Genomic DNA, 16,854 nt, shown 5'->3' on the forward strand with positions numbered 1-16,854 from the left:
TTGTGAATCAGGCCCAATATCTTTTATTTTCAAGTTGGATACTGTCATATTGTCTCTCAACTCTTTTCTTCTCCTTTCCATAGAAATTTTATTTGTTTTTACCATCTCTGTGACTTCAATCAACTCTCCTCTCCTCCACACATTTATGGTACATATCAGTTATATTGCACCAATCACATCCACAGTCAATCTGATTGGTTTGGTCCACACATACGATTTAACTTATCTCTCCCAAAGTCGCATGTGCATACATATATATGTAGGTGTATAAGCATATGAACCGGTTACCTAATCTCCCCTCATCCATTACCCACACCCACTCCATTAATGACAGGCTGACACCACCCTACACATTACAACCTAAGATGTCCTATTTAATCGTTTATCAATCTTTTTCTTTACTATGCTCCTGTGGCCTGAATACATGTTGGCACAAACATCAGTATCCAAATATTTTGTTTTTATTCAATCTGGTAAAAACACTGCCAGGTTGAAATCCCGGATACAGTGTTCCTAGGGTATATATCCACCAACTCTCAACCAGATATAAGACTTTCTCATAGTCTTCTCCCCTTAAACTTTGTCTAGGCTTAATAATGCCCTTAAACCTCAACAGATTAGGGTTACTATTATGAAACACTGCAAAATGAGTGCCTAGAGCACTATCCTTCTTTAATGTTTGCTACATGTTCACCTATTCGCTTTTTCAACATTCTGCCAGTCATGCCAACATATTTCAAGCCACATGGACATGTGATCATATAAATTACTCCTACTGTGTTGCAATTCATAAATGTCCTTATATCATAATTTTTGTCTCCTTTTGCATCCTTAAACGTTTTGGTTTTATCCACCATTTTACAGTAGGTACACCTCCCGCACGGGTACATTCCAGCGGGGATCGGGCCTAAAAAAACCCTACCTCCCTCGCCTATATTTTTGGGTCTAGAATATACTTCAGTTCTTACCAACGCATCCTTTAAGTTTGGGGCCCTTCTTGCTATCATTGCTGGATAAGGTCCCACAATTTTAGTCAGTACTGGGTCCCTTCCCAAAACATGCCAATGTTTGTTAATGGAAATGAGAGAGCTGGCAGGCCAGGCACTCGGTTAAACGCTGTGAAGATCAGGCAAAAACCACACCCATAGAACTATGTGCTCATGACAATGGTAGATATTTGGCAAAAATCAAAAAGACAGGAATGTCAGGCACTATAGTTTAATGGTGAGCATGTTGAAAAAGACATATACTTGACAATGCATAAGCAAAATGTTGCAAGTTGCAAAATAAGGTCCAAAGCTGTACCTGGGTGTGGGTGGGAGGCAGCGGTGGTGGGCGCCAGTGAGGTGCACGGCCTAACGACCGTTTCGCATAGGCTAACGCCAAGCCTCTTCCGAGGTTAGTGCACTAACCTCGGAAGAGGCTTGGCGTTAGCCTATGCGAAACGGTCGTTAGGCCGTGCACCTCACTGGCGCCCACCACCGCTGCCTCCCACCCACACACCAGCTGTGTACAGCTTTGGACCTTATTTTGCAACTTGCAACATTTTGCTTATGCATTGTCAAGTATATGTCTTTTTCAACATGCGCACAATTAAACTATAGTGCCTGACATTCCTGTCTTTTTGATTTTTGCCAATGTTTGTTAAGTATTCCTTTGAGTTGGGACCAATGTGATCCATATCTCATTATTAATCTTACTTTATCATCTTTGATTTCTTTTTTCTTCCTTTTTAACGAGGCATCCCGATCAAGCATCATAGCTCTATTTTTTGCTTTTTCTAGTACCTCATCTGGATAGCCTCGCTTTTAAAATCTATTGCATGTTTTTTTCACTTCCACCTGAAATTCTTCCTCTATCGAACAATTTTGCCTTACCCTGACCATTTGCCCATATGGGATCCCCCATTTTTGGGCAGTCGGATGAAAACTGTCCCCATGCAGGTAGGTGTTTCCCGCTGTCTTTTTCCTATATACACATGTCTCAATTCCCTTCTCCCCTTTCTTGATCTGCAGATCCAAGAAGGTTATACTTTGTTTGTCTATAGTGTGAGTTATTCTCAGATTTCGAGCATTCTGGTTAAGATCTGTCAGGAAGGCTAACAAGGCAGATTCTGTACCTCTCCACACCAGGAGGACGTCATCCACATATCTCAGCCAGAGGGCCGCGTGCGCACAAAAATCGGCCCTCACGTACACATCCTGTCCCTCCCAGACACCTAGGTGTAGACATGCATACGCCGGTGCGCACACGGCCCCCATTGACGTCCCCCTGGCCTGTCTGTACAGCACTCCATCTGCCAAAAAACAATTGTGCGTCAACACTATCTCCAATAGCAAGAAGTTTTAAACCAGGATGATACCATTTATTGACTAACTAAAAATGAATAAAAATAAGCAAGCTTTCGGCCTTGCAGCCTTCGTCTGGCTTATATCCTGTTAGTTTGCAAACTGATGGTACAGACAGCTTATATACATGCAACATCAAAAGGGAAAACAGATATTTTTTCAAATATAAATACATGTCATTAAGATGCCTAAATTCACACAGACCATGGACCTGGGGTTAGAGGTTGTAAGCTAAGATAAGGATCCTTGTTTAACACCTGCTCACAGACCTGGGAGTTGGACTGACACAGAGTTATCGTAAATTCTTAGTTCACAAGTTCAGCTATAATGGCTGTTGAAAGTTCAAATATCATCAATCTCATACCAATATAGAAAGTTGTTGCCCTTATTCAAACCATTCTGCACAGCTTTGAACCAATTTATAATTTTTGTTTCTTCTATTAATCGATCATTTGACATTTTGAAGCCACCCTACAGGGCAGTGACACGAAGATCATCCATGCTGTGTCCGTTGGACCGAAAGTGTGTAGCAACTGGGAGTCCAGATTTGGTATCATTAATAGTGTGCCTGTGTCCATTCATACGTTTGCACAGAGTTTGTCCAGTTTCTCCCACATACATAACATTGGGGCATTTAGCACGCATGATCAGATATACCAGATTGGTGGAACCACAGGAAAATGTACCTTGTACTCTGTACTCCTGTTGTGAACCTGGTATCGTTACCTGTAGAGTAAATGTGTCTGCAGGTCCCACATATTTTTTGTCGGCAGGGTGATGTTCCGTTTTGTTGAGGCCTATTCAAAGTACTCCTGACAATCATCTGTTTTAGATTGTGTGGTTGCCGATATGACAAGAGTGGAGGTTTAGGGAATATCGTTCTCAGTCTGTGATCCTTGTGTAATATGGGATGTAGTTCCTTAGCAATCCTCCTTAAGATTTCCAGGTGTGGGTTGTAGGTGACAACCAAAGAGACACATTCCTCTTTCTGGTTTTGCTTATATTTCAGAAGTTCAGTCCTGGGGATGTTGCTAGCTTTCCTGATTTGGGCCTCAGCCATAGGAGGACTGTAACCTTGTTTAATGAAAGTGTTCTTAAGGCGATCCAGGTGCTTGTCTCTGTCCATCCTGTCAGAACAAATCCGGTTGTACCTTATAGCTTGGCTGTAAATTATAGAGTTCCTAATGTGCTTAGGATGAAAACTGTCATATCTTAGGTATGTGGGACGGTCTGTAGGTTTGCGATACACAGAGGTTTGTATGTTGTTACCCCTGATGTATATGGTGGTGTCCAGAAAGTTAATCTCTGAGTGAGAGTAGGTAAGTTTCAATTTGATTGTAGGATGGAAGGCATTGAAGTTCCTGTGGAACTGGAGAAGATCATCCTCACTTGCGGACCAGATGATTAAAATATCATCAATGAAGCGGAAGTAGGCCATGGGTTTTATGCCACAAGCATTGAGGTATTCCTCTTCGATTTTGGCCATGAAGAGATTTGCATACTGTGGTGCGAATCGCGAACCCATTGCCACGCCCATCTGCGATAACTCCTGAGATAACTCCAATAGGTCCATAATTACTTGGTTTCTTCCATTGGAGGTACTCATATCCTGTTTCAAAAAGTACTCCACTGCCTCCATCCCCACTTCGTGGGGAATGGAGGTGTATAGGGACTCGATATCTATGCCCACAAGATAATCATCCTCCTGAATCTCAAAATCTTCCAACATGGTGAGTGCTGCTGTGCAGCATTACAAAGTTTAAAGGGAACTTTCCTCAAATGCAGTGTTGCACATGAACAGAAAAAGTGGTGAGTCAATGGGTATGCGTGTATTTTTGATACCAATAAATTGTTGTTATGCATATTGAGAACTTGAATGGTCTTTTGTTGCAAGTAATGTTGAATGGTTTTTTTTGTTGGTGTTGGCTGTGCCCACTTTCCTAACCCTAACACACAATTAATCAATTACTCAATTACCAAGTTTGTGAGCTTTGTGGTGTTTGGCATCAATAATTTGCATTAGAATGAATTAAATCTGATTGGCTGTTTGTGGCTCCACCCCTTTTCTGAAATTGAACCCCAATCACCCATTGATCAACTGTACCAGGTTTGAGGCTTGTGCCATTAACAGGGCAAGAATGGCAGTGATGTAAATATTCCCTTTGAAAATAAATAGGTGAATTTAGATTGGCTTTTATAGGCCCCACCCACTTTTCTGAATAATAATCCCAGTCACCCAGCGACCAACTGTGCAAAGTTTGAGAACCCTAACATTAACAGTGTAAGAATGGCTGCAGTTTACATTTTCCAGTGAAATTTGTATTTGTCTCCGCCCCCTTTTTGGTTATGGGAATAAAAAGTATCCTATACTTTATTCCAGGTAATGTACTATGTGTGTGCCAAATTTCATTCAAATCCGTTCAGCCATTTTTGCGTGAAGTTTGCTGTTGTTTAAATAAGATTCTTTTTCTAAAAGTCTACATTTGTTATTCTTGGTTAAAGGATACCCGAGGTGACATGTGACATAATGAGATAGATATGTGCAGTGCCAAGCACACTAATAACTATGCTGTGTTCCTTTTTTTCTTTCTTTGCCTAAAAGAGTTAAATATCAGGTATGTAAGTGGCTGACTCAGTCCTGACTCAGACAGGAAGTGACTACAGTGCGACCCTCACTGATAAGAAATTCCAACTATAAAATACTTTCCTAGCAGAAAACGGCTTCTGAGAGCAGGAAAGAGATAAAAGGTTTAATAGTTCATAGATTTTAGCTCTGGCATACTTCAATGAATGTGTTATTGCACAAAAACAATAAAACAGTTAAAACTTTAAAAAGTAGATTCAAACATAACATAAAACTGTGAAATATCTTCAAAAAGTCATTTTTAAGGGAAGGAAGATAGAGACAATAGTTTATTTCATTAGTTTATTTTCGCTTCGGGTGTCCTTTGAGTATATCAAGCCCGAGTACCCCTGGACCCATCAGACGTACCCCCTGGGGTACGCATACCCCACATTGAGAACCTAGGCTTTAGGGTACAAGTAGTTCTGCTGGCAAAGACTTTTTATTTTATGCCAGATATTTTTCTTTTTTTCTAGCTTTTCTCATGCTACTCTTGTGGTGCAGAGTAAGAAAGGGCAGACATAATAGGAAGAGCTGTTAGAATTGCTTACATGGTTTGTGAATTGACCACTATTGGCCCTCTCTCTCCAATACACATTTTCTCTTTAGTTTTCTCCTAGGTGATATTTTTCGATCTTATCAATAATTTACCTCTTAAAGTGGACCTGAACTCTTGCACAGGAGAGAAGGAAAACATAAAGAAATGAACCCTGTGTGTATTCGGAGAGTTTAGCACGTCTAATTCCTAGAGATGAGCGTAATGACGTAATTAAGATTTCGCGAAATTTCGCGTAATTAGTGTAATTACGATTATGGCCGTAAGTACATAATCGTAATGAAGAAGGATTTCGCGAAATTTCGCGTAAGCGTAATTTTCGCATTACAGTGGGTATTACGAAATTAATGCGTATGGCCATGCTCCCAAGCGGAAAAGTTGACGCATAGATCAATGTTAGGTAGCCGCCGACTTTAAGGGTTAATAGCAAAGCCCCCTTAAATGCTAAGAGCCTCAAATTTGGAGAATATATTAAGGAGATCAGGAGGAATAAGAGGAAATTTTTTTTTTTCAAAAAGAACTTATAGTTTTTGAGAAAATCGATGTTAAAGTTTCAAAGTAAAAATGTATACATTTAAAAACCCGCCAACTTTAATGGTTAATAGCAAAGCCTGCTTAAAGTTTAGGAACACCAAATTCCTAGGGTATATTAAGGGGATCAGTGGGAATAAGAGGAAATTTTTTTTTTCAAAAAGACCTTATAGTTTTTGAGAAAATCGATTTTTAAGTTTCAAGGGCAAAAATGTCTTTTAAATGCGGAAAATGTCAGTTTTTTTTGCACAGGTAACAATAGTGTATTATTTTCATAGATTCCCCCAAGTGGGAAGAGTTTTACTTACTTCGTTCTGAGTGTGGGAAATATAAAAAAAAACGACGTGGGGTCCCCCCTCCCAGACCTCTTTAACCCCTTGTCCCCCATGCAGGCTGGGATAGCCAGAATGCGGAGCACCGGCCGCGTGGGGCTCCGCACCCTGACTATACCAGCCCGCATGGTCCATGGATTGGGGAGTCTCGGAAGGGGAGGGGCAGCCAAGCTTTCCCCTCCCCCTCCAAGCCCTTGTCCAATCCAAGGACAAGGGGCTCTTCTCCACCTCCGATGGGCGGTGGAGGTGGAGGCCGCGATTTCCTGGGGGGGGGGGTTCATGGTGGAATCTGGGAGTCCCCCAGATGCCCACCCCCCCTCCCAGGAGAAATGAGTATAGAGGTACTTGTACCCCTTACCCATTTCCTTTAAGAGTTAAAAGTAAATAAACACACAAACACTTAGAAAAAGTATTTTAATTGAGCAAAAAACATAACCACGAAAAAAGTCCTTTAATATTCTTAATTAACCAATAATACTTACCTGTCCCTTTAAATAAATGATCCCTCGCAATAGCCTCGGAAATGTTCTATCAGTTACAATGTAACAAAGTTATTACAATGTAACAACTTTGTTACATTGTAACTACGCCGCACCCGACGTCACTCGCCGCTCAGCCGCCGCACGGACCCGACAGAGCTCTGAGCTATATAGCTCAGAGCTCTCTTAGCATCTTTGTATTTGGGCTCCAAGGAGCCCCATTGGTCCTTAGTCGGCGGCTTTTTTATATTATACGGAGCGTTCCGGTTTAACGCGAAATTACGGTAGCGTTTAATGCGAAATTAAGGCATAAACGAAACGCGAAATTACGCGTTGAAAATTATGCTTACAGTATTTTCAATTACGATTTTAATGGCAATTACGCTACCGTAATTTCGCATCGTAATCGCAAATTTCGCATGCGTAATTATAGTAATGCGAAATTACGAAAATTTTGGCTCAACTCTACTAATTCCCCATTATTTGTGTCTAATCACAAGTTGTAATTTGACCCCTTAGCTGTTTCAGCAGGCAGAGAGGCTAATTAGAAAGCACAGGATGTTAACAATATGTCTGCCTCCAAGAAAGCAGAAAGTAGACACACTGCAGATTTAATGCAGGACTTGTATCAGCTGTAACAAAGAAATGTTTTTCTTTAAAGGGACCCGAGCAGTAAAAATATACAAAATTGGTACTTACCTGGGGCTTTCTCCAACCCACCGGAGGTCGGGAGGTCCCCCGGCATCCTCCTGGCTCCTCTCCCGGTCCCTCCGCCGCATACCGCACCGGCAACCGAGAGTTGGGCTCCTACTTCCTTATTGGTGAAGCTCTTCGTTATCACGCCGGCCACTGTGCGTCATCACGACAGTACTGCGCATGCACAATTAAACCGCACATCCGCAGTACTGTCACGCCGGCCACCGTGACGATGCGCAGTGGCCAACATGATGACGAAGAGCGTCACCGATAAGGAAGTGGTAGCCCGACACCCGGCCCAGGTGTTGCCGGTGTGGTATGTGGCGGAGGGACCGGGAGAGGAGCCAGGAGGATGCCGGGGGACCTCCCAACCTACGGTGGGCTGGAGAAAGCCCCAGGAAAGTACCAATTTTGTTTATTTGTACTGCTCATGGTCCCTTTAAAGGTTATTAAAAAGGTTGTGTATCTTTTAGAGCAGTGAAGAAGTTCTGAGTTCAGGTCCGCTTTAAGATACCAGCAAGCAATAAAATACTCAGAATGATTTTGACAATATTTTTCCCCTACTTCCTAGAAATATAAAAAACAACATTCTGTAACAAGTATGACTTACTCAACACACATGCGATTCGGGAACAGAGATTCTGGGCTGAGCCATGGCAAGATATTAGTGTTTACAGTTAAAATTCCTCCTATAATGATATCACCATCCTTGGAATATTTGTACTCAAATGTGTAATCCTTCATGGTGAGATGACACTGCTCAGCAGAGCTCTGCAGCTTAGAGGTGGATGGAGAGAGACCCGGGATCAGCAGCCAGAATAATATGGAAGGTAAATTGCTGGGGAAGTCCTGAAGTTCTGGAATCATATCTGTATCTTTGTCCCAATGCCTCACTGCACAGAGGATGAGCAATGTGTGCGGGTGAGACTGTCTGCAGAGGGGATTTTATAATGTAGAATGGGACATTCATAGCATTAGGACAAAGGAGATACATTTGCTGTGAAAAATCAGAAAGACATGAAAAGCACAACTCACAGAGGACTATAGAAGCACTGTAAAAATAATTTTACATGTTACCTTTATTGACTGGTACTAAACAGCCATTTAAAAATGAATTTCAAATATTATTTAGGCTGTCAACCAGAGATGTATTTTAAAAAGAGCAAGATCAGTATTAATAATAGTATATTGCCTTTATACAGCAATGACTGAGACATTTTTCATAGGGCTTCACAAATAACATTACAGCTCGGGGTCATTTCTGCAGAACCATTTAACTTATGAATATGTACTTGGATAGTGGTAGGAAACTACAGCACCCACCCTCACATGGGGAGAACACAGCAGTTCTACATTACAAAAGATGGATTTACTGCAAGGATGTTCAAGGCAGGAGCCACCAAAATATCTTGTAAGCCAGAGACAACCAATGACCCTCATTGGATATGAAGGAGACAGGGGGGTGTGGACAGAGGGTGTGAAGAAAAAGTACACAGAGCTGCATGCAATACATAATGCTAGCAGTGTTGCCAACCGTTCATTAATTTACAGGTTGCTGTATATATTAAAGTAATTTTGCCTGGCTGTGAAATCCGTAAGGGTCAGGGCGGCAACCATAAAAACATATCCCGGCGGGGGGCGCCAGCCACACAGCTGACAGAGAAACAGAGCTAACCGAGAGGTAGAGAGGCTCCATTTCTGCCCTTCAGCTGAGCTCAGCCATCCAACAGCAGCCCAGCTTTTGTCCCTCTCAGCCTTTCCTTTCTCCACCCCCAGTATAACATGGACTTCGAAGTTAGACAGCATTGAAGAAAAAACGGTAGTGCCACAGCAAGAGACATACGTGAGCAACACACCCCAGCACAGAGAGGTTTGTGCTCATTAATCTCCTCAGTAACGGGAGAGAACTCTGCCCCCTTATATGTAGTAGCTGCTTTGTTTTGTGTTTGTTTATATGCACCTTCCCCAGCACCTTCTTGAATCTCTGAGTGACCCCATGTGCTGTTAGCAGGGAGAACTGTCTCTCCCTGTCTGAAAGTGTCTCTCCTCTCCTGGGTTCCTCATCATCCCTACCTAGACTGGCATTTACTTGTCTATCCTGCATACACTGCTTTGTACAGAAGAAACAGAGGTGCCAACAGGATAAAATATCATAAATTCAAAACAAAATAAGATGGGGGGTAAGGGTGGACTTACTTCCCCAGGACAAACACAACGATTCTATATGATCAAAAGTTTTAATTCTTACTCCAAAAATATGCAACACATTTCACAGGTCTCAAGCCCGCTTCCTCAGGCAAAAATACAACAGGAGTAACTGTAATAAAAACAAACAAAAATATGCAAAAATATGCAATAAAATGCAAAAATATGCAAAAACATGCAAAAATATGTGTAAACAAAAATATGCAATAGTACAATCTCATCAAAAGCTGTCATGATTGTATAGATGTAACTGCCTTTTAACAGTTCATCCAAAACAAAGCTTAAAAATGCTACGGCCACCAGGGCCAGTTGTATATAAACTGCATTTAAACTCTCCTAGGCATAAAAAAATATTATTCACGTTCTGCTTCTGTCCTTAAAAACAACAATACCATTGTAAATGTGGTACATTTGACAAGAAGAAAAGAAAATAAACTCGGTTGCAGACACATCTACAGTGGCTTGCAAAAGTATTCAGCCCCCTTGAAGTTTTCCACATTTTGTCATATCACTTCCACAAACATGAATCAATTTTATTGGAATTTCACATGAAAGACCAATACAAAGTGGTGTACACGTGAGAAGTGGAACCAAAATCATACATGATTCCAAACATTTTTTACAAATCAATAACTGCAAAGTGGTGTGTGCATAATTAATCAGCCCCCTTTGGTCTGAGTGCAGTCAGTTGCCCATAGACATTGCCTGATGAGTGCTAATGACTAAATAGAGTGTACCTGTGTGTAATCTAATGTCAGTACAAATACAGATGCTCTGTGAGGGCCTCAGAGGTTGTCTAAGAGAATATTGGGAGCAACAACACCATGAAGTCCAAAGAACACACAAGACAGATCAGGGATAACGTTATTGAGAAATTTAAAGCAGACTTAGGCTACAAAAAGATTTCCAAAGCCTTGAACATCCCATGGAGCACTGCTCAAGCGATCATTAAGAAATGGAAGGAGTTTCTTATAGCTGGCAGCTCCTCTTTAAATAGACGTAGATGTCAGTAGTCACATTGGCCTTTTTTCAATTAACTTTTCCCCTTAAAGGGAACCTAAACTGAGAAGGATATGGATTTTTCTTTTTAATTAAAATAGTACCGGTTGCCTGACTCTCCTGCTGATCCTGTGTCTCTAATACTTTTAGTCACAGCCCCTCAACAAGCACGCACATCAGGTGCTCTGCCTCTGACTGAAGTCAGACTGGATTAGCTGCATGCTTGTTTCAGGTGTGTGATTCAGCGCTATTGCCCCAAAGAGATCAGCAGGACTGCCAGGCAACTGATATTGTTTATAAGGAAATAGCCATATCCCTCTCAGTTAAGGTTCCCTTTAAGTTTTCTCATAGGAGATAATTTACATCTTCTCTTTAACCACTTGAGGACCTAGGGCTTTCTACCCCTTAAAGGGAAGGTTCAAGCAAAAAAAAAAAGTGAGTTTTACTTACCTGGGGCTTCTACCAGCCTCATGTAGCCATCCTGTGCCCTTGTAGTCACTCACTGCTGCTCCAGTCCCCTGCTGGCAGCTTTCTGACCTCGGAGGTCAGGGCCACATTGCATACATTTTTACGCATTCCAGCTAGTGCAGGAACAAAAATTTACGTGTTGCACCACTAACACGTAAAAATGTATGCGTTAATGTTCCTGCACTAGCGGGAATGTGTAAAAATATACGCAATTCGGCCCTGACCTCCGAGGTCAGAAAGCTCCCAGCGGGGGACTGGAGCAGCAGTGAGTGACTACGAGGGCACAGGATGGCTGCATGGGGCTGGTAGAAGCCCCAGGTAAGTGAAACTCATTTTTTTTTTTTGCTTGGACCTTCCCTTTAAGGACCGGCCACTTTTTTTCCATTCAGACCACTGCAGCTTTCACGGTTTATTGATCGCTCATACAACCTACCACCTAAATGAATTTTGGCTCCTTTTCTTGTCACTAATAAAGCTTTCTTTTAGTGCTATTTGATTGCTCCTGCGATTTTTACTTTTTATTATATTCAGCAAAAAAGACATGAATTTTGGCAAAAAAATGATTTTTTTAATTTTCTGTGCTGACAGTTTTCAAATAAAGTAAAATTTCTGTATACATGCAGCGCGAAAAATGTGGACAAACATGTTTTTGATTAAAAAAACCCATTCAGTGTATATTTATTGGTTTGGGTAAAAGTTATAGCGTTTACAAACTATGGTGCAAAAAGTGAATTTTCCCATTTTCAAGCATCTCTGACTTTTCTGACCCTCTGTCATGTTTCATGAGGGGCTAGAATTCCAGGATAGTATAAATACCCCCCAAATGACCCCATTTTGGAAAGAAGACATCCCAAAGTATTCACTGAGAGGCATAGTGAGTTCATAGAAGATATTATTTTTTGTCACAAGTAAGCGGAAAATGACACTTTGTGAAAAAAAAAAAAAAAAAGTTTCCATTTCTTCTAACTTGCGACAAAAAAAAATGAAATCTGCCACGGACTCACCATGCCCCTCTCTGAATACCTTGAAGTGTCTACTTTCCAAAATGGGGTCATTTGTGGGGTGTGTTTACTGTCCTGACATTTTGGGGGGTGCTAAATTGTAAGCACCCCTGTAAAGCCTAAAGGTGCTCATTGGACTTTGGACCCCTTAGTGCAGTTAGGCTGCAAAAAAGTGCCACACATGTGGTATTGCCGTACTCAGGAGAAGTAGTATAATGTGTTTTGGGGTGTATTTTTACACATACCCATGCTGGGTGGGAGAAATATCTCTGTAAATGACAATTTGTTAATTTTTTTTACACACAATTGTCCATTTACAGAGATCTTTCTCCCACTCAGCATGGGTATGTGTAAAAATACACCACAAAACACATTATACTACTTCTCCTGAGTACGGCGATACCACATGTGTGGCACTTTTTTGCACCCTAACTGCGCTAAAGGGCCCAAAGTCCAATGAGTACCTTTAGAATTTCACAGGTCATTTTGAGAAATTTCGTTTCAAGACTACTCCTCACGGTTTAGGGCCCCTAAAATGCCAGGGCAGTATAGGAACCCCACAAATGACCCCATTTTAGAAAGAAGACACCCCAAGGTATTCCGTTAGGAGTATGGTGAGTTCATAGAAGATTTTATTTTTTGTCAAAAGTTAGCGGAAAATGACACTTTGTGAAAAAACACAATTAAAATCAATTTCCGCTAACTTTTGACAAAAAAATAAAATCTTCTATGAACTCACCATACTCCTAACGGAATACCTTTGGGTGTCTTCTTTCTAAAATGGGGTCATTTGTGGGGTTCCTATACTGCCCTGGCATTTTAGGGGCCCTAAACCGTGAGGAGTAGTCTTGAAACGAAATTTCTCAAAATGACCTGTAAAATTCTAAAGGTACTCATTGGACTTTGGGCCCTTTAGCGCAGTTAGGGTGCAAAAAAGTGCCACACATGTGGTATCGCCATACTCGGGAGAAGTAGTACAATGTGTTTTGGGGTGTATTTTTACACATACCCATGCTGGGTGGGAGAAATACCTCTGTAAATGGACAATTGTGTGTAAAAAAATCAAAAGATTGTCATTTACAGAGGTATTTCTCCCACCCAGCATGGGTATGTGTAAAAATACACCCCAAAACACATTATACTACTTCTCCCGAGTACGGCGATACCACGTGTGTGGCATTTTTTGCACCCTAACTGCACTAAGGGGCCCAAAGTCCAATGAGTACCTTTAGGATTTCACAGGTCATTTTTGTTTCAAGACTACTCCTCACAGTTTAGGGCCCCTAAAATGCCAGGGCAGTATAGGAACCCCACTAATGACCCCATTTTAGAAAGAAGACACCCCAAGGTATTCCGTTAGGAGTATGGTGAGTTCATAGAAGTTTTTATTTTTTTGTCACAAGTTAGCGGAAATTGATTTTAATAGTTTTTTTTTCACAAAGTGTCATTTTCCGCTAACTTGTGACAAAAAATAAAATCTTCTATGAACTCACCATACTCCGTACGGAATACCTTTGGGTGTCTTCTTTCTAGAATGGGGTCATTTGTGGGGTTCCTATACTGCCCTGGCATTTTAGGGGCCCTAAACCGTGAGGAGTAGTCTTGAAACTAAATGTCGCAAAATGACCTGTGAAATCCTAAAGGTACTCATTGGACTTTGGGCCCCTTAGCGTACTTAGGGTGTAAAAAAGTGCCACACATGTGGTACCGCCGTACTCAGGAGAAGTAGTATAATGCGTTTTGGGGTGTATTTTTACACATACCCATGCTAAGTGGGAGAAATATCTCTGTAAATGACAATTGTTTGATTTTTTTACACACAATTGTTCATTTACATAGAAATTTCTCCCATCCAGCATGGGTATGTGTAAAAATACACCCCAAAACACATTATACTACTTTTCCTGAGTACGGCGGTACCACATGTGTGACAATTTTTTGCAGCCTAGGTGCGCTAAGGGGCCCAACGTCCTATTCACAGGTCATTTTGAAGCATTTGTTTTCTAGACTACTCCTCGCGGTTTAGGGCCCCTAAAATGCCAGGGCAGTATAGGAACCCCACAAGTGACCCCATTTTAGAAAGAAGACACCCCAAGGTATTCCGTTAGGTGTATGGCGAGTTCATAGAAGATTTTATTTTTTGTCACAAGTTAGTGAAAAATGACACTTTGTGAAAAAAAACCAATAAAAATTAATTTCCGCTAACTTTTGACAAAAAATAAAATCTTCTATGAACTCGTCATACACCTAACAGAATACCTTGGGGTGTCTTTTTTTCTAAAATGGGGTCACTTGTGGGGTTCCTATACCGCCCTGGCATTTTACAGGCCCAAAACCGTGAGTAGTCTGGAAACCAAATGTCTCAAAATGACTGTTCAGGGGTATAAGCATCTGCAAATTTTGATGACAGGTGGTCTATGAGGGGGCGAATTTTGTGGAACCGGTCATAAGCAGGGTGGCCTTTTAGATGACAGGTTGTATTGGGCCTGATCTGATGGATAGGAGTGCTAGGGGGGTGACAGGAGGTGATTGATGGGTGTCTCAGGGGGTGGTTAGAGGGGAAAATAGATGCAATCAATGCACTGGGGAGGTGATCGGAAGGGGGTCTGAGGGGGATCTGAGGGATTGGCCGAGTGATCAGGAGCCCACACGGGGCAAATTGGGGCCTGATCTGATGGGTAGGTGTGCTAGGGGGTGACAGGAGGTGATTGATGGGTGTCTCAAGGTGTGATTAGAGGGGGGAATAGATGCAAGCAATGCACTGGCGAGGTGATCAGGGCTGGGGTCTGAGGGCATTCTGAGGGTGTGGGCGGGTGATTGAGTGCCCTAGGGGCAGATAGGGGTCTAATCTGATAGGTAGCAGTGACAGGGGGTGATTGATGGGTAATTAGTGGGTGTTTAGGGTAGAGAATAGATGGAAACACTGCGCTTGGGTGGTGATCTGATGTCGGATCTGCGGGCGATCTATTGGTGTGGGTGGTTGATCAGTTTGCCCGCAAGGGGCAGGTTAGGGGCTGATTGATGGGTGGCAGTGACAGCGGGTGATTGATGGGTGGCAGTGACAGGGGGTGATTGATGGGTGGCAGTGACAGGGGGTGATTGATAGGTGATTGACAGGTAATCAGTGGGTTATTACAGGGGAGAACAGATGTAAATATTGCACTGGCGAATTGATAAGGGGGGGTCTGAGGGCAATCTGAGCGTGTAGGCGGGCGATTGGGTGCTCGCAAGGGGCAGATTAGGGTCTGATCTGATGGGTAACAGTGACAGGTGGTGATAGGTGGTGATAGGGGGTGATTGATGGGTAATTAGTGGGTGTTTAGAGGAGAGAATAGATGTAAACGCTGCGCTTGGGTGGTGATCTGATGTCGGATCTGCGGGCGATCTATTGGTGTGGGTGGGTGATCAGATTGCCCGCAAGGGGCAGGTTAGGGGCTGATTGTTGGGTGGCAGTGACAGGGGGTGATTGATGGGTGATAGGTGATTGGCAGGTGATTGACAGGTGATCAGTGGGTTATTACAGGGAAGGACAGATGTAATTAATGCACTGGCGAATTGATAAGGGGGGGGGGGTCTGAGGGCAATCTGAGCGTGTGGGCGGGTGATTGGGTGCCCGCAAGGGGCAGATTAGGGTCTGATCTGATAGGTAACAGTGACAGGTGGTGATAGGGGGTGATTGATGGGTAATTAGTGGGTGTTTAGAGAAGATAACAGATGTAAACAATACATTTGGGAGGTAATCTGACGGCGGGTTTGCGGGCGATCTAATGGTGTGGGTGGGTGATCAGATTGCCCGCAAGGGGCAGGTTAGGGGCTGATTGATGGGTGGCAGTGACAGGGGGTGACAGGGGGTGATTGATGGGTGATAGGTGATTGGCAGGTGATTGACAGGTGATCAGTGGGTTATTACAGGGAAGAACAGATGTAATTAATGCACTGGTGAATTGATAAGGGGGGGTCAGAGGGCAATCTGAGCGTGTGGGCGGGTGATTGGGTGCCCGCAAGGGGCAGATTAGGGTCTGATCTGATAGGTAAAAGTGACAGGTGGTGATAGGGGATGATTGATGGGTGATTGATGGGTAATTAGTGGGTGTTTAGAGGAGAGAATAGATGTAAACAATGGATTTGGGAGGTGATCTGATGTCGGATCTGCGGGCGATCTATTGGTGTGGGGGGGTGATCAGATTGCCCGCAAGGGGCAGGTTAGGGGCTGGCTGATGGGTGGCAGTGACAGGGGGTGATTGACGGGTGATTGATGGGTGATTGACAGGTGATTGACAGGTGATTGACAGGTGATCAGGGGGATAGATGCATACAGTAAACAGGGGGGGTGGTCTGGGGGGGGGTCTGGGGAGAATCTGAGGGGTGGGGGGGTGATCAGGAGGGGGCAGGAGCAGGGTGGGGGATAAAAAAAAAATAGCGTTGACAGATAGTGACAGGGAGTGATTGATGGGTGATTAGGGGGGTGATTGGGTGCAAACAGGGGTCTGGGGGGTGGGTAGGGGGGGGTCTGATGGGTGCTGTGGGCGATCTGGGGCAGGGGGGGGGGGAAATCAGTGTGCTTGGTGCAGACTAGGGTGGCTGCAGCCTGCCCTGGTGGTCCCTCGGACACTGGG

General features: G+C 43.0%; 1 protein-coding gene across 1 annotated transcript in view; it reads right to left on the reverse strand.

The window, feature by feature from the left end:
- The window catches only part of LOC137551760 (vomeronasal type-2 receptor 26-like), a 48,498-nt gene extending 44,421 nt beyond the window's left edge, over positions 1-4,077 (reverse strand). Inside the window, exon 1 of the mRNA XM_068271364.1 lies at positions 3,928-4,077. Within this exon, the coding sequence (XP_068127465.1) occupies positions 3,928-4,077 (150 nt within the window). The remainder of the gene's footprint in view (positions 1-3,927) is intronic.
- Between the last annotated feature and the right edge of the window lie 12,777 nt (positions 4,078-16,854).

Source organism: Hyperolius riggenbachi, chromosome 1 (genome assembly GCF_040937935.1).
Source record: "Hyperolius riggenbachi isolate aHypRig1 chromosome 1, aHypRig1.pri, whole genome shotgun sequence".
NCBI lineage: Eukaryota > Metazoa > Chordata > Amphibia > Anura > Hyperoliidae > Hyperolius > Hyperolius riggenbachi.